The sequence below is a fragment of the Nicotiana tabacum genome, chromosome 13 (assembly GCF_000715075.1).
Source record: "Nicotiana tabacum cultivar K326 chromosome 13, ASM71507v2, whole genome shotgun sequence".
Classification (NCBI taxonomy): domain Eukaryota; kingdom Viridiplantae; phylum Streptophyta; class Magnoliopsida; order Solanales; family Solanaceae; genus Nicotiana; species Nicotiana tabacum.
This window is the reverse complement of record NC_134092.1, coordinates 88,472,037-88,490,039: the sequence shown is the minus strand read 5'-3', so window position 1 is coordinate 88,490,039 and position 18,003 is coordinate 88,472,037. Positions and strand designations below refer to the sequence as shown.

The window sequence follows — 18,003 nt, the reverse complement described above, 5'->3', positions numbered from 1 at the left end:
CACCATAATCAATACATTGAGCAGGGGTTGTTTCAACGTGGCACAAGAGCTGCAATGTTAGCAGAAAACGGTAGTGATCTTGATGTAGCTACTAACAATGTCCAAATAATGCAGCAGCGAGTATAACTCTTTCAAGCAACCTAAATATGTGAAATGTCGAAAATGTCCTGACAGTAAGCAGGCATGTCGTCCAGTTGCGTGTTAACTCCCTCTTATTAGATAGTAGAATCTAGTAGAAGTAACATCTACTAGTACAGTCAGGCCTCTTTATAACAATATTCATATATAATAGCCATTCACTATAAAAGTCAAGTTTTTCCTAGAATCGATTTTTAAATTATATTTTACCTCTCTATAATAGCTTTTTACCTATAACAGCAACAATCATATTTATAGTAGAACGCTCTTTGTAAAATTATCCTTCTATAACAGCTATATAGAATCTTTAAGATTACTAATAACAATTATAAAAACATGCACACAATCTTTTCCATTGAACAAAGTTTCTATCTTGCATAAGAAACAAAATTTGAAGATCTGCACATGATATATTTTTCATTAGATACCTTTTTGCTGAAAATTTGGACACGGATCTTCGTCAATTCAAACGTTATATCGGTAGTAAGAGAATGAAATCTATAAAACAACAACAATTATAAAGTTATTCCATCAATCTTGAAATAATTTATTTTTCTGATAGCTTTAAAATATGTGCCTTAGAGTTTATATCTTGTAAGTTTAGTTAATGAATTTATTAATAATATATTAGCTTTTTTCGATATATACCTAGTGAAATGCATATCTTCTAAGATTTTAAATTTGAAGAATTTTTTTATCTTTTATATGTAATATTAAAAAAGAAAAATAATTAATTTTTTGATAAATTTGATGTATAACAGCCAAAAAATAATTAAACTTGATATTATAGTTCGTTATAAAAGCCAAAAAAAAAAAACTCGGAACAAAGGACGCTGACTGTATTTCATTTCTGACGAAAGAAAAGGATATTTATTTCTCGTGCTTTTCTTTCCCAGAATCTGTCAAAAATAACCCTCCGCCGCCATCGACAAATCAACCTCCCTTGCGGCCGTGCGCTGCCTGTCTGCCCTACCTTGTTTTGTTGTCTTCGATCTCGAATTCTCGATTATTACCTCTGGCCCTTTTATTTGGTATGGTATCTCACTGTTTATATTTACTTGTTCTTCTGCTTTAGTTTCTCTTCTTTGATTTCTTTGTTTCTGCCTTCTCCATATGCTTTTGTTTCTCTTACGGCTTTTCGGTGTTGGTCATCTCAATTGAAGAGGTTATTTGGGCAAAGCTCATTTTTCACTAATTCAAAGTTTTCTTTTTTTTTTCTTTTCTTATGCAAAGGTTTCTTTTTCTTCTTTTTAATTGCTTGGGGCACACCTCCACTAACCTCTGATGCATAGTTAAAACACGCCTCCAGTTACCTCGTTAAATAGTTTAATTTGTTCAGCGGAGCATGAAAATTAGATATCCGCATTTAAGACTTCCAAATACAAAGTAGCTGTTAATGGTATTCAAATTTAGCATCAAGGAAATCAGGTAAAGAATGTCTGTAATAATTTTCTCACAGATATAAAAATGCAAAAATCAACAAGCTGAAATAAATGTATCAGGTATAAACATTAAACAAAAATCCACCACATGGTACGACAATTTTCAGGAAATAGATAGCTACATCTAATCTTCATTTTTTAAAATGCTTCTGAAAGGAGGATGAGGAAGGACACTGACCCATATTACCTTTAGTACAGAATTGGACAAAGAAAAGAAATAACTTGTGAAATGTGTTTTTTAAGAGTGGAAACAAAAACGAAAAACAAAATTTCAGAAAATGTTTGAAAGAATAAAACTTGTTGTTCCTTGATAATCTTCTGTTACTTTCTCTTCCTCTAAAAATGAGTAGTAGTCAATGTATTGATGTAAATGTGTATCGTATATGCAGGGTTCACAAATTATTAGATAAGATTAAACTAGTTCTAATATTCAAGGTTATTTTTTTTTTCTCAATTTGTAACCGAGTGATATATTTTTGTGATATTAGCAATACTATTGAAATTTTATTTGCTTTAGGCTGTCGTAATAACCTAAGTTGCTCGGACACGGGTGCAGATCTAGAGGTCGGATCCTTCGTGATGTAAATTCTAAGATTCGAGGATACAATCCTAGTACAGATACGGGTGCGGGGATCCGGCTAAAAATAATTAAAAAAAATAATATCTCTAAATTATGAGAAATTTTGAGGAATACTTACGTATAACTTGTAAAGTGTGCATTTCTTTTTTATTCTCAAGCTGTAGATAAGTAAATGATTGATTTTCAAGATAAGGTTCCCTAGTTTTATTTCTGATTTTGTGAATCAAATTGTATCTCGTCTCGAATTTTTCCATCCGTCGTGGTCAAAGTACACAAAATTGTTTGATCAGATCCGGTACGGATCCCATACCCACATCCATACTAGTGTCGTGTCGACACGGATGCGGCACCTAAACTGCCGTGTCAGAGCAACTTAGGTAATAACTAGTAATTTTTTTTTTACCTAGATCAATTTGTCTATATAAAGCGAAAAGGAAAATAACCGGAACCGAGGATTACCGATTAAATGTATACTATATTTCGACCATGAATGACAACATGTTTATGTTCAAAGCAATATGGCACCCGGAACCTCCAAATCCTAAATTCGCAACCCCCCGACCACACCCACCGCGCCTTTCCTATTCGTTCCTTCTTTATCTCGTTGCGTCAACCGTAGAAAGTTCCCGTTTTGTTTCTGCCAAGAAAATTCCATAAACTTGGTTACTGTTTTGCAGTGCTAAATTGAATTATTTGCTGGTGCCCGTTGTAAAGAAAGGACTTCTATTTCTGAAATTGAATTCAATAGGTTTCCTTCGTTTGAAATATATGCAAGTTTTGCATTCTGGTCTTAGAAAGTGCCGAATTTGTGTGCCCTTTCTAGAAACTATTTATTATATTTGCTTTAGCTTTAAGCCCCTGTAACTATTTTCTCCAAAGTGCGCCTTGAACCCATTAAATAAGTAGGACCAAAGTAGTATAGAAGCTGATGACAAATTCTGAATTGGGTATAGTGTTGGTTCTTCAATGGTTACTGTAGAAGATGATGTCAAAAATGTATAGTGGGGTGGCATTACATTCTTTTGCAAATGAATTCCTATGGAGTTGATGGCCGAGCTGTGCTAAATTTTGTGTTTGTTAATTCTCAATTGTGAGTAGAAAAAAAACCTTTAATTTGTGAACAGAGAAGGTCATGTTTTGATTAGGAAATAGCGGAAATATTTGATTGATTATTATAAACTTCTTGCCTAGTTGGAGATTGTGAAGGAGGGGACCTCCTGACGTATACCAATGACAACTGCTCAGACCATGATGAGTCAGCTTAATAAAGTTAGTGAGCTAGCATCCTCCTCTGCTTCCAAGGTTCAGAACCCAACTTCATCATACAAAAGATTGGGAAGGAAATCGCCATTTATGAGATATGGACTTCCTATGATCTCACTAACGGTGCTTGGATCTATTGGTCTTAGCCAACTTCTGCAAGGCAGGTTAGTTATACTTAATGTCAAACTACTCAATTGAAGTTCATGTAACTCTTACAAACTGATATAACCTATTCTAAGTTTTTGCATGTCCTGCCTTTCTGTTGGCACAGTTATGAAATCCTACAACGAAAAATAGTTTGCCTTCCCATAGGTTATGTAAGAGTCATTACCAACAATCCTGGCAAGTGTTTGAGCTTAGCTCAGAAAACATGTTGGTTAAGGGGGTTTGTCTGTTTTATGTAATTTGTCCTTGTTTACCTTGTCTACCTTTCTGCTACAGTGGAGGCTCTTCATAGGGTCATATTTTCATGTTTTAAAAAGTATTCCAACTAGTCCTTTTATGACTATCTGCAATCGCAAGTTTGGACTTGGATTCTATTTTCTTTGCTTTGTTTTGATTTGCTTGTATTGTATATCTAAGTCGTAGTTCGTTGCTTTTCCTTTTGATACCTTTTTTTCTCTGAGTTCTCAAAGCTTTCCTAGTTGCTGCTTCCTTGGCAGTAGCTAAAATGTAGTAATTTTTATTTATTTTTTGGGTAATTCTTAGACATCTGAGTCCATATGTTGAGGAAGTCAGATGGAGAGGACCTTTACATGTTAATCGATATGGGTCTTAGATACTGCAGACTCATATGTAGCTTCAAGTCCCTAAGGGGCATGGGATTGTGAAACCTCTAAAGGTTTAGGGTCAATGATACTCTAGCATGTGTAATGAGATTTATCCCCGAAAAAAGAAAAGGTTCATCCTGAATGATTGATGAGTGGAATGGCATCCATGGTGATTTTTTGCTTTGATCTTTTTGTTTTCTTGCGCTGTGGATTTTTATAGATAAGATTTAGTTGCTGTACCCATGTGAGCGGCCTAGTGGTCAATGAAGTGGGTTGAGAACCATGTGGTCTCAGGTTCAAATCCAAGTGGAGGCAAAACCACTCGGTGATTTCTTTCCATCTGTCCAAGCCGTGGTGGACAGAGTTACCCGGTACCTGTGCTGGTGGTAGTTAACAGGTATCCCGTGGACTTAGTCGAGTTACACGCGAGCTGGCCAGGATACTACGGTTATAAAAATAAATTAAAAAATTTAGTTGCATATTATTATGAGAAGTACTAACCTTCAAAATGTGTAAGCTGACTTATCTTAGTATTGCTAACAGAGTTAAGCAGTTACACTATATCATGTGTAGCTACTAGCTTATGATATCTCGCCTATTCAAATCACCTTCCACCTGGACAACTTGCAAGTTGTGCTTGCTTTGCCTTTGGATCGGTGCTGCCTATTCGTGAAATAATTAAGGGCAGTGTATTGATGATTCGTAGTGGTTCATGGGTAGATCTTATTGTGCTTGGTAGGATTTTACATATATCAAAGCATTAAGAGTCAATGAGTGGAAGAAAGAAGCTATTGCAGCTGATGATAAGCACAACAATGACCTACCTATTACTATAACTTTTTCTCTCTTTTATTTTCTCTATGGTTCATTTTGACTTTATCTCATATAATGGCATGATCTTTGCGGGAAAGAGAAAAAATATCAAGAAATAAAGAGAATTAAAAGGCATGGAGAACTCTTTTCATTATCATCTCATGTAATGGTAATAAGTTTTCACTCTTCCAGCCATTCTGACTGTTATTTCGTCAATAATACAAATTCAGAGGACGGAGCCATGTATAATGGGGCTAATGGTAGCACCCTTTGGAGGGACTACTGAATCTTTCCTCAATTTTGTGACTCCAATATTCAAAGGATTAAACTGGCCATTCTAGACAATCAAACATGCAAACAGACGGTTAAATTTGCAGGAATATAAACATAGCTTGTCCAAATAACTTCAAGTATCCCAGACCCTTATATTTCGTAATAGCGCTGGAATATGAATTATTTATAGTCCATTAGATTTATAATTAATATTGCCATCAACAGAGAACAAAACTAACTAACATACATTTACCCTGCATAGTTAACACTGTAAAAGGTAACTGAATATGGTTGAAGTTAGCTTTTACCCTGTTAATTCCCCAGAAACCTTTTTGGACATTGTTAGCTCCTTAACTTTAGATTTGACCTTTTGTAATAGCGCTAACATCTTCTTTATATTTTTATCTTGCATTGTAATTTTTGCGTCTTCTTGATGTCTTCTATGAAATTCATTACCTTATTTAAAAAACTAATATTTGGAGGAGAATCATCATTGAAGTATTGCAAATGCCAAAGCAAAATGTAATAAGTCAAAAGGTAAAAGTATATTGATGGTGCAGAAAAAGTTTGACAATAATTCAAGTTGAAAAATTCACTTACTTTTTTGACCTAAATTCCATGTATATCTTCTTGTTTTGGATCATTGTACTTTTATCTTTTCACACTCTGATATTATAGTGCTTTTGTCTTCTGGATCATTATGGTGATGATGGTATGTATGTGTATTGCTAATGCAATAATAACTTACTATAGTCTATAGTTCATTAGTGCTACTAACTAATAACATCATGCTAGATTAAATTTCTCTAGCTCAAGCGCAGCCCTTAATTTTAATGGGCTATTTCAGTCCGCCCAAATCTACGGGGCAATATGAGGGCCAGACGGTAAATAAGCCATCTCTTACCCCTCACTGGATGTAATTCTGTGGTTCATGCCCACCCTTCAGTTTACAGATAGGCAAAATTCTCAGCTTTTGGTGTTCTCCCTATTCTCATGCCATATGCGGGGCCTCATGAATGTCTTTTAAGATGTTGTCCCCTTCTTTCTGCCCTGGTTTAAGACTAAGTGGTGCAAACTTTTGTAGTTCAGCAAGGATATTGCTAAAGTAAAGGACGATCAAGAGTGGGAAATCATCGAAACAAGAAAAGCTCTTTCGAGGGCTGGACCTGTCAATGCATATAACCCCAAAAAAATTAACTTGGAGGAAGAACTAAAGGTGCAAATATTCTCCTCAAGTGTGCTTGTGTTGAATTCCTTTCTTAAGCTTACCTTGATGCCTATTGTCCTTTGCAGGCTTTGCAGGAGAAGGTGGATATTAATGATTATGAATATAAAAAAATCCCTAAGCCCAAGGAAAGCGCATAAAACAACGAAAAGGTTACTGAGATTCTCTTGTGTTATAATTTTGCAGCTCGTTGGGATTCTCTTTTGCAGAGTCGTTTCAATAATATATGTAAGCAGTGCAGCTCTTCCTTTCCTTGAGTTAACTGGTGAAATTTTTTTGATCGGTTGTTGCGTTGTGTATGCTTTTAGCTGTATGTGCAGCTCTAAGCAGGCTGAATGTAGGTGACTCGTAGCCAATTTTGGGATTTTATATTTCCTGAAACAACCTATCCAGAGGAAAGTCAGCTGTGCCATTAATGTGAATATTTATTGAAGTGTTTTGTGTTCTCCTCTTAGTTCTGAAACCCAGTGTGCAATTTCAGATACTTATTTTTTGAATTGTTCAAATTGGTAACCTGTCCAGGATGGTACGGTTTTCAAAATTGGGCATATTATTCTTATCCATTTTCTTGTTCAATAGGTGTCTCATTTTGTTGTTTACATCAAGTAGAGTTTGAATTTTGATTTCAAGATATCTCATATTCTGCAAAGTCATAATTTTAGGAGACCACGAAAGTGAAGCTTAAGCTGGGATGCTATAACAGTGATATTGATTGGAATTATGCAGGTTTTACATTGGCGATCGAGGAATACCTAGTTTAATGAAGGACCTTCCATTTGTAACCAAATGTTAGGGTTTCTAGCAATATTAATTGAAGAAGAGTTTTATTGTTGTTGTTGTTGTTGTTGTTGTTGTTGTTGTTGTTGTTGTTGTTGTTGTGGTGTCTTGGGGGAGACCTACCCTATCAAAAAAATAAAGTAGGAAGGCTCAGATTCCCTTCAAACAAATGCTGTACTGAAGAGTTCTGAAGTTCAAAATACCCATTTGAACGAAAGAGAATTATACCTTCGGTCACAAATTAGCTGTCATGTTTTGCTCTTCGAGAGTCAAATTCGTAGAAGGGAGTAAACTGAAGAAAGGTGGACAGATAGTTTTCTTGGAAGTGGTAAAGTTTACGACATGACTAACATACTTTGTCATGAATTATAAAGGGAATCTTGCATAAATGTCCCAAATAAATTCCAACTTATCGACCTCTAGGCATTAATCATAAACTTACTAAGATTAGCCAAACACATAAAAATTGAAAACACAAATAAATAAAGCTCTTTCACTCCAAGAATCACACACAAAGATCTCTTTTCATATTTTTAAGCGTGATCAACAACATTAGATGCAAGACGAAAAGAAATTTCATGGATTGGGTAGCAAACAAGATGATGAAATACAATAAAATACATAAACAAGATTCCAAAAATCTAAGCAAAAAAGGATCTTTTTCAATGGGTATAGTTGAAATTCATTGAAAACATATAAATGAGTCAATATACAAATTTTGAGGAAGATTGGAGGTGATTTGGACTGATTTGGTATCAAAATTCGTAGTTAAATCGAGTTCAAAAAATTCTTCTGCGACACATGTATCAAACATGTATCACGCATGTATCGCACACACAAGTATACATGGGTATATATGCGATACACATTTGATACAAATATGATACATATGTGATACACATCATTTTTTTCATGTTTCATCTTCTACTTCGAATTTTCAATTCAAACCACCTCAAATCTGTAATGAACCCAATTTCTCAACACAAACACAAACTTGTATATTATACTTACTAAATAAAATTACACTAGAAGCAAGAAATACTAACTGAATTAAATGGGATGGAAGCATAACCAGAAGGGGATGAGAAGCCAGAGATACAGAGATAGAAAGGGGGTGAGAAGACAGACTCAGAGAAAGAAGAAAGGAACTTCACAATATAATCGTCTGCTTTATTTTACTAACCTACTACTATTGAAACATTCTCTAATCCGGGTCCCACATATAACTTGCTAAATTTTCCAATACGTCCAAGATGTTATTTCCATTCATAACAATACCCACATCCTCAATAAGAACCTTGTCCTCAAGGTTCGAGTAGAGCAACATTGATATCATAACGGTGATTATGCCAAGACTTGAACGTGGATCTGGTGTTACATCAACGAGAAATGGGTCTGAAAAACGGCTATCAAACAGATCCTATGAGAGTAATGTTGCAAAGCACAATGTTGGAATATGCAACACCTTTGAGTCAACTATTAGATATAGAGCAGCAGTTGGGATCTCACAGACTGACTCATGAAAAATCATATTGAACTTAGCCCCATCCATTGACAACAGGACATAATCCCTTCAAAGCCTCCCGGAAAACATGGTCTCTTAGGATAATGGAAACTAAAACAAGGTCATAAACAATATTTTTAGCAATTGTAGCTCTTTTGTCTAGACACCAATATTTACAAGCATGAAGGTAGAGTCTAGAAAGGTGCCTGGCAGGCGCATGCAGTTGGTAGATAGAACTTTCATGCTCAGATACCACTGAGTAAAGAACAATTTCAAGGGCAACAACTTTTCTCAACTCCGGCTTAAGTTTGTCAAGCCTTGAATCCATTTCTCCAATCTTTTGCTCTAAACCTGCTTTATCTTCATACTCACAGGTTTTCACGGTGTTGATTATTTCATCATCGCTACTAACAAAATTGCAACTTCCACCAAGTGCATCCCCATTCCTTCCCGTTGTAATTCAAGTAAAATTGATCGTTTGATGCCTTGTACCACCATTCATATTTAGCACATATACCATCCCGACTGTTGTTTATAAGTAATTCAGAACAAATACTACCAACCTCGAGTATTTGCCCTGTGTCGACCCAATTGTAGACACGTATTCCAAAATCTCGATAAAGCCACTGAATACTGTTATTGGTACCATTACTTCTCTTAGTTGCTCTAAGAACTCTAGTAAATTGTGGCATATTCATGCCAAATGTAAGTTGCAAGAGAACAGTAAAGGCATCAATAACAACAACATCAAATAGATCCCCTGCTTTTGTCTTGTGTTCACCCAAGAAAAGGTTAGCAACCTTGTGAGGACAGTCTGATATAACTACGTGGAAGTCATTGAGCTCAACTATTGTCTGTTTCTTAATTGTCAGTATAGGTTCATAGCTCATATTCCATGTACCAGTTCTTGCAAATCTTGTGTCGGCCTTTTGAAAATTTTGATCGAACAACTTCAGCACCTCATCTACTAAAACTTCAGCGCCTTTTTCTGTTATAACATTAAGCACGCATTTCGCTAAAGTATCTTTGTCATAGCATCACAACATAATTTCAGCATGCAATGCAAATAACAAAACAAGAAGGTTTTGTCTCCTAGGTAATATCGTCGCTCCTAGTTCCAACTCCGTCAAGTCGGATGAAGGATCTTTTTCAGCATTATAATAAGGATGAAAAGCTGGAGATGTAACTGCCAGTATCAAATTAAATTGTAAAATGTAGGAATGTAAATACCATTTCTGTCTGGGATCCTATACTTTAGTCGTAGAGTTAGAAAATGCAAATGAGCAAAACTTGCCAGCAAATCCCAACAGTAGTAGTGCTTGAATGTAATCGGTATGACCGGTTAGACTCAAGGTCTTAAAATTTACGCCAAGAATAGTAGCAGGTCCACCAAGGTTCACAATGAGTAGATCCTCTCCGGGGTCGAATGGGAATCGAGTCACGTAATCCTTAACAAGTAACAATTGATTGAAAGTTGAAACCAGTTTACCACCAGGATCCAATATGTACTTAAATGTTGTCTTGGTGCCAGCAAGTTGAAGGCTAATCAGTGAGCCTGTTTCATTCCATCGAAAAATTTTGTCGAACACTTGGCCATTGCTGAGTTTTGGACCTAGCATGTCTAGATGAGTAACACCATTGGGTACGGGAATTGTGTTGTTGTCCGTCTCGATTAAGTGTTCCAGCTCGAACAAAATAGAAGCACTCTGTCCAGGAGCCACTGCCAAGGGAATAGCAGAAAAGGCATTTGCACCTTCGTGCATTGATTTCGCTTCACAATCGAGAGCCTCTGTTGCGTCTACAAAGTCTGTATGCTTATTTGAGGATTCAAAATTTGGTTCTTCATCAACCATAGGGGAAATATAGATTTCTGAAATATCATCATGTGCTACAGCCGACGTGGTCGACTGGGGACTTTCATCAAACACCTTGTTTTCGTCGATGGCGGACTTGTCTCCATGAGACAGTCGAGCATCAGGAGCATGGAGTTCAAGGGCTTGTAGATAAGGGATTGAACTCACTGTGGAAGGAAAATGAATGCTGGGACTTGCTGTTGTAAGTGTTTCGTCGAACACTTGTTGTGTGTCTGATTTTCCAGATGCAAAATTATGCAAGTTGAATTATGGCTCGGAGCAGCAAAGGAAGATACATGTGCTTCTGTCGGAATCGAGATAGGATAACCAACATAGTCCCCACGAGCCGGTGCAGTAACGACCAGACGCCAAACTGGATCTAAAATGTCTCGCTTCCAAAAATGCATGGTTAACTTCTATGTGAAATGCTTCTAATCCCAAAATTGATTGTTCCGATATAGCCAATCGAACCAAGCCCATGCATCACCATCAAGGTAGTGGTAAGCGAGAAATAACCAGTCCTTCTCAGAGAAGCCACGAAAGATGAAGTAGCGTTCAACCCGAAAAATCCAATCCTCTGGGTCGCCCCCGCTGGATCGATTTAAAATCACCATTGGCACTGGAGTACGAACGATGAAAGCACCAATGTAATGAACCCAATTTCTCAACACAAACTTGTATATTATACTTACTGAATAGAATTACACTGGAAGCAAGAAATATTAACGGAATTAAAGGGGATGGAAGCATAACCAGAAGGGGATGAGAAGCCAGAGATACAGAGATAGAAATGGGGTGAGAAGACAGACTCAGAGAAATGGGAAATGAACTTCACAATATAATCGTCTGCTTTATTTTACTAACCTACTACTATTTAAACATTCTCTAACCCGGGTCCCACACATAACTTGCTAAATTTCCCAATACGTCCTCCAAGATGTTATTTCCATTCATAACAATTCTGCCAAATCATCCCATAACTGAGATTCAAACTTCTTAGAATGTACCGAATCTATTCTAATAACACCACTCAAAAGAAAGCAAAGATTTGACTTTTTTGTTGTTGCTACAAATAGCTAATTGGCTAATATTTATAACATTTGACTAATATTAATAATATTTAATGAATTAGCCAATTTTTATAATAAAGTACTTATAAATTAACATAGCTTGTAGTTTACAATTATAAAAGATTAAAGAAAGTGGGAGTATAAAGCATAATGGGCCACAGATTAATGAAAAGAAGAGAAAAAAAGTGAGTGCATAATTGCAGCATAAAATCACTTCACTTTCATATTTTGTCATGAATTATAAAGATTGCTTCTTTTTTCCTTTCACCCTTCTTAACTTTTCCCCTACTAAACCATGCAGCCTCACAACTACAGCACAAAGTCTTCTCGCCATCATACTCTGTCATGAATTCTAAAGATTTCTTCTTTTTTCCCTTTTAATCTTTTCTAACTTAGCTTTTCTCCATTTCATGCTTTTTGACATAGTTTTTGTTTTTTCACTCTCATCCTTTTAAAGCATGTAGCCTCACGTTTGTAGCTAAGCTAAGCTTCTGCAAAGTGCATTCAAATTCAAAAGTTCAACTCAGTCTCTCCTCCGTCTAAAACCCCCATACATACCCCAGCTCCCACACAGCAATGTTTAAAAAGAAACAAAAGAAAAGGCCTTTGGACTAGCTGACTAGCTTTTGCATTGTCAATGCTTGCCCTTGTGCAATTAGAATTAAGCCAATTGGAATCTTGAATAAAAGAGGAAACTTCAAGAAGCCATTCAAAAAAGACTAATTTCTGTAGGATCACCTATATATAGATGAATTTTCACAAGGTAGATCCCACAAAATTACTTATACCCATTTTTCCTTGAGACAAATCTTTCCTTATGTACATTACCCACAACTACAAAATTCTAAAGAAAAGCAACAAAGGTGGTAAGCAATAACCTAACTAGTGCATCCCCCCACTTTTCTAAAATTTATATTTTACCCTTACCATTTCCCCCTTGACCAAAGTTTATTCCTTTACAAGATTAGACAGGAATATACTGACATACAAAAGCTTTTCTCTAGTTCCATCCCAAAATTAATTATACTAAAAGACAAATGAGGTACATTTGTAACCTCTTATGATTAGAAACCCTCCCTGGTTATGTACTGTTACCTAGGTTTCGGCTGGGATGTTAATGACCATACCGGTCGAACATATCTCTGAGCAGATGAGCTACCAAGTAATGTAGCCTGAGAGCGAGTTACCATCTCTACCATTGATGGGGTTTGATAGGCTTGGACGAGACTTGATCCATCTGTAGAGTCACCTCGTGCTGTTGCTCTCTGCCATGAGTGTGAGCTTAGTCCGGACAATATATAAGCCCTTCCTGATGCTTCATATACATGTCTGCTTGCCATTCTCTCCTGCATCTCCTTGAGCTCAGCATCAAGTGCAATACAGAGCCGGTCTTGAGATTTAGCCGACACTGACTCAGCCAACAACTTTCGGCAGTTTTCTAGGATGGAACTTGCACCAACCAGGTCTCCTTTCTCAGCAGTTGCTCGCGCCTGAGCCATTGCTTCAGCTGCTCGGAGTCTGTTCTGCTGCCTGTCCACTTCGATTGAAACACGCTCTTGTCCAGCCTTTTCAGGTCTCTTTATTTTAAGTTCTGCACTTCTCAGGGTAACCGTTTGTTTCGTCAAAGGATCCACGTAGACACACTTACACTTCAAAAGTGAAGTTTCTGGGCTTAATGATTCAGCCGGGATATTGATTGAGACAAGAAAGTCCCTTTCTTCATCGGCATATAGATCTCCAACATCAATTGATCCCATCCGTCTATCAGACATTAAACGGTTTGGATAGCTTCCAGCTTTCAAAGAGCCAAGCTGGACTCCTGTTTGAAGACACTCGATACTTACCTGCAGATCCTTGACTACGACACTGAGGAGCCCCCCAATGCATTGAGCAAATGCATCCTGTATTATACCTTCTGTCTCAATAAAAGAAAAGGTCCCTCCTGAAATCTCTGATATTGAATGCATTGATGAAGCATCATGATCCACACCAAACCCAAAAGCATGCACTGGAATTTTAAACCCGGAATTGTCTCCACTGTGAATAGACAAGGGAAGAAGCAACTTGTAATTGGGTTGCTGCTGGTTACTACTGCCATGATTATTGACTGTATATGTGTCTTGACCATCAGACAACAGAATTATACTAGCAACTGGGTTCTTTTCCCTGCGGTCTTCCATTATTTTGGCACCCTTTCTCAAGCCTTCAGCAATATTGGTTCCTCCATTAGCAACTAAGGAGTTTACAGCTTGTAGTGCTTGCTGCCGTCCTGTTTCAGACATCCGACGAAGCAGGAAGAGGCGGCGAGCTGTTGAAGAGAAGGCGATTACTGCCAATCTATCACTGGGACCAAGATTCTGTATCACAAAACCCATAGCTCGTTTTAGTAGTGCAAGTTTGGTGCCAGCCATACTTCCACTGACATCAATAACTGTCACAAGGTCAACAGGGGCACGAGGCGTATGGGATACTTTGGGCAAATTAGCCTGGTTTCTGCAGGGATCTTGAACCGAAACCGAACCAGGAGCTTTGAGATGAACTAATACAGAGAAATTATTTGTAGGTATAGACCTTGGGACAGCGGGAACCTCTGGAAAAGTTTCAATCTTTACAGCTCTGCTGTCACAAGCGTCTATTGAACTCTCATGTGAAGCACTTTTGTCAGTAGAATCAACTTGTTGACCCACAGGTTCATCATCATTAAAGATGGCAGGCTCAGGAGCCTGAAATAATGGTGAAATATGCCGATTGGGGGTTGGACGAGTTACTGGTGGGCGATGTGTTACTGTCGTTAACGCATTATTTTGGGGCCAGTCTACAGGATTGATTCTAGCCCTCCCAAGGGGAGTATCCAGGCTGGGAAAATGAACAGGGATTTCTTTCCACTTTGCCCTGCAAACTGGGCAAATTTGGTTTCCATGTTTTACATTTGAAACAATACACTGGAAGTGAAATGAATGTGAACATTCAGCAGTAAATATCGCATGACCATCCCCTCGCTTCATTGAGGCCAAACATATAGAGCACATTCTCTGCAAGTTGAAACTAGTAACTGGTGAGATAAGAATAGAATAGTGAAAACAATTTAATGACATGAGATAGCATAAATTGTGCGAAAAGGTACAATCAGAAAAAATGCATCGCATACTAATACACAAAGAACCATGAAAATATGAGGCAAAGAGTGCAGTAGATATGCATAAACTAATATTTTTAGTTCTGCAACTATTACAGTAATACACTACAGTCCTAGAAGACAAGAAACGCCAATAACATTTTCAATGTCATAAGAACGAAATTAAGCCTGCAGAGAACCATACACTGCCCCATACTGAACACAACCGTGGTTTACCAGACAAATAGTAATCCTAAAAGGGCTCACACTTGAATATAGGGGATTTGGTCAAAGTGCTCTATATAAGATTACTAACACAAAAGAAATTAACAAAAAAAAACTACAACTTGTGCTTAAACTTATATCTCCTCGAGAAATCAAGGGTCGCCGTTTGTACATCACATTAGTTGGGTTAAAAGCACATTTCACAATAAAAAATGGATTATACGTTCAGTTTTAAAGAAGCTTGGGGACATAGCAATAGTAGTGGTATGACAACATAAGGCATCTAAAATAACAAGATGAAAAGATGGCCATCCATGATCTTATTAAGAATATGATTAGTATCCCTATTGATCAAAATTTTGTTCTCTTATGCCACTTCAAGCAGCCACAAAATAGATCTATGCCAACCCCCCCACCCCCCACCCCCCACCCCCACCCCCCGTCAATGACCCAAACTGTGCTAAAGAGAAACACAACAGAAGAATTGTTATTGAATTGGTAAAGCAGACCAGGATGCAAAATAGAATCAACTTCGGACACCAAGAAAGTTCTCAAGGCAATTTGATCAAGAGAAAATAGAATGGCAATCCCAGAAGTAAAATACACAGGAGTCAATAAGATAAGGGAAAAAAAAAGAGTTCATGCGGACAACTTTCTTTTCTTGGTTGGGATAAATATGTAATCTTTAAGATGAAGAGTCTACAAAGAAAGTTGCAGAAAAATCCACCTTTCGAATTGTCCAAGATATGTAAAATGTCTCTATTAGTGAAAGAAAATAACAAAGATCCTGAAAAGGACCCATATAGCAAAAGCAGGCCTTATCTTGGACGCGTTCATTTTATAATTTTGAGAAATCATAAATTGTAAATAAAGGATGGAAGCTGATCGCCAACATGGCCAAATGGGAAAAATATGCATATGTTATTTCAGATATTTAACAAGCAAGCTGCTGAACGACCACCTTTCTTTCCGAGTTATTAAAAAGAAAATCTATGAGATAGTATAACGAGTCATGTGCTTGCAAAAGGGGCTTTTACGAACAAATCACATGCAAGAGCTCAAAATAGTCGATCTCTTCACTTTTCTCTACTTGAAAAGTTATGAAGTAAACACAAGAAAATTGAATAGACTTGTCATGTGAGTGATTTGGCAACAGAAGACGCCTAAATCAATATGCTAAAAGACTGAAAAAAGAGTTCAAATTGTACATACAATGACGACTATGCTCTTTTTCAATTAACTAAAGGGGGAAGCATCAACATTTTTGCAGTCAAATATAACAAACACAAAACAACAATATGGTAGACTTTTAAAACTATCTAGTATTACCATTTCATTTCTTCTGTTCTTTTGTCAGATTAAGTACTTGGGTACCATGAAGGTAGACAACAGGTAATCAAAATCCACCAAAGGAAAATAGGGGATTGCAACATTATATTGACAATCAACACCCTATGACATAAATAGAAGAATAGAGAAGCAAAATTAACTCCAACCAAATTGAGAGGAGAAAAGAAACAAAAAATGAATGCCAAAAATCTTAAAGAAAAGCATAAAAACTACTGCTACAAGATTGATAAGATATCTTCTTTACTCAGTTCCAAAACAAATTAATTTCCAATATTACACATCACTTTCAAAATTTTCTTACCTACCAAGCACATCTGCATACTGATTGAAACCCAAAAAAGTTCCATTTTAAGAATTCATGTATTACTCACCAACCAAATACTAGAATTCCAAAACTTACTAAAAGCTTTAAAAACAAAGATATACCTTAGAAGATCTACTAAAGCTCTTGGACAACTTCGACCCATGAGGCACCGTGGCCGGAGGAGCAAGTTGAATGTCAGCCGTCGCCGGCGAGATAAGGGCGGCGCCGGAGTTCTTCTCAGGATCAGAAACAGAGGAAGAACTATCCTCATCATCATCATCATTATCAAGTGTTCTTGGAATATAAGTACAAAGATTCAAACCTAAAGCCAGCTTCACTTTAGCCCATTTGCTTCCCATTTTTATAAGAAATCAAGACTTAAAGACACCCTTTTCTCTTCTTCAAATTACACAGCAAAAGGAACAAATAACAAGAAAGTCTTTACCTTTTTTCTTTCTTTTCACCGAATGCAAAAGAGAGAGAGTTGAGAAAATAAATAGGTGAGCACAGAAACCAAGGAGAATAGAGAAGAGGGGGTTTAAAAGGAAAGGGTCATAGAAGGTGAGCAGAGGAAGTGTTGTTTGTTTTGATTTGGTTTGTAGTTTGCGACTTTGTGTTGTTTGGCGGCCAAAGCGGCCATCATCAGAATGGGGACTGAGCTGACTCTGTAGTCTGTATGCATGTTAATTGATCGAGTTGGGGGTTGCTTTTTCTTGACCTTTGCTTTGTATTGAGATTGCTAAAAGTCCTTTTCTACTACTCCCTACTCCCAGTTACAAAGATACCACACACATCTATGTTTTCAACCCCACATTTTTATGTAAAGGAGAAAGAAAATGTTTTAAAAGTTACAATTGCGCACATACTTTGTAGTTTTTGGTTTATATAAAGTGTTTAGAAAATGGGCACCATTTCGATATGGTTAAAAAAATAAAAGAAAAGTAAGATTATCTTGCACAACATTAACTCTCAGATATTTTTTCAGTTTGTAGCTTAACTCATCAGCTTTTGTCAAATTGTTGTTTTCAATACTACATAAAAGAAATTGACCTATAATGATACAACAACAACAACCCAATATAATCCCATAATTGGATCTGGGGAGGATAGTGTGTACGCAGACCTTACCTCTACCCTGGGGTAGAGAGACTGTTTCCGATAGACCATCGGGCTCCCTCCCTCTAAGAACTCGCACCTTGCTATTGGGGTGACTCGAGCTCGCAACCTCTACGTTGGACGCAACTTTTATGTTGGAAGTAAAGGATGCTCACTACTAGAACAACCACTTTTATCTTGACCTA

The 18,003-nt window shown here is 37.0% G+C and overlaps 2 protein-coding genes across 3 annotated transcripts; one reads left to right on the top strand and one right to left on the bottom strand.

Moving 5' to 3' along the window:
- The first annotated feature begins 968 nt into the window (after positions 1–968).
- On the top strand, positions 969–7,347 carry LOC107774848 (uncharacterized). Of its 2 annotated transcripts, XR_001645605.2 has the most exons (5): positions 969–1,169; positions 3,352–3,587; positions 6,369–6,495; positions 6,573–6,732; positions 7,231–7,347. XR_001645605.2 is itself a non-coding variant. In XM_016594501.2 (4 exons), exons 2-4 carry the CDS (start codon positions 3,391–3,393, stop codon positions 6,642–6,644), a joined length of 396 nt encoding a protein of 131 aa, XP_016449987.2. In that variant the 5' UTR covers positions 969–1,169; positions 3,352–3,390; the 3' UTR covers positions 6,645–7,080. The 2 variants fall into 2 exon arrangements, 1 of the variants encoding a protein (XP_016449987.2); XM_016594501.2 differs by lacking the exon at positions 7,231–7,347 and having other exon boundaries at positions 6,573–7,080.
- A 5,041-nt stretch (positions 7,348–12,388) lies between these two features.
- Positions 12,389–17,566, bottom strand: LOC107774849 (E3 ubiquitin-protein ligase WAV3-like). The gene is made up of 2 exons (XM_075228124.1): positions 16,825–17,566; positions 12,389–14,740 (listed from the first exon to the last, which is right to left on the bottom strand). The coding sequence occupies exons 1-2, from the start codon at positions 17,059–17,061 to the stop codon at positions 12,800–12,802; spliced, it is 2,178 nt and encodes a 725-aa protein (XP_075084225.1). The 5' UTR covers positions 17,062–17,566; the 3' UTR covers positions 12,389–12,799.
- Positions 17,567–18,003: the final 437 nt, after the last annotated feature.

What these genes read in the sequence shown, in the direction of transcription:
- LOC107774848 (XM_016594501.2), top strand. Translation starts at nt 3,391, where the DNA reads ATGACAACTGCTCAGACCATGATGAGTCAGCTTAATAAAGTTAGTGAG. An exon ending in AGCCAACTTCTGCAAGGCAG is followed by an intron (nt 3,588 to 6,368) that starts GTTAGTTATACT and finishes TTTGTAGTTCAG; the next exon opens with CAAGGATATTGCTAAAGTAA. An exon ending in ACTTGGAGGAAGAACTAAAG is followed by an intron (nt 6,496 to 6,572) that starts GTGCAAATATTC and finishes TGTCCTTTGCAG; the next exon opens with GCTTTGCAGGAGAAGGTGGA.
- LOC107774849 (XM_075228124.1), bottom strand. Translation starts at nt 17,061, where the DNA reads ATGGGAAGCAAATGGGCTAAAGTGAAGCTGGCTTTAGGTTTGAATCTT. An exon ending in GCTTTAGTAGATCTTCTAAG is followed by an intron (nt 14,741 to 16,824) that starts GTATATCTTTGT and finishes TTCAACTTGCAG; the next exon opens with AGAATGTGCTCTATATGTTT.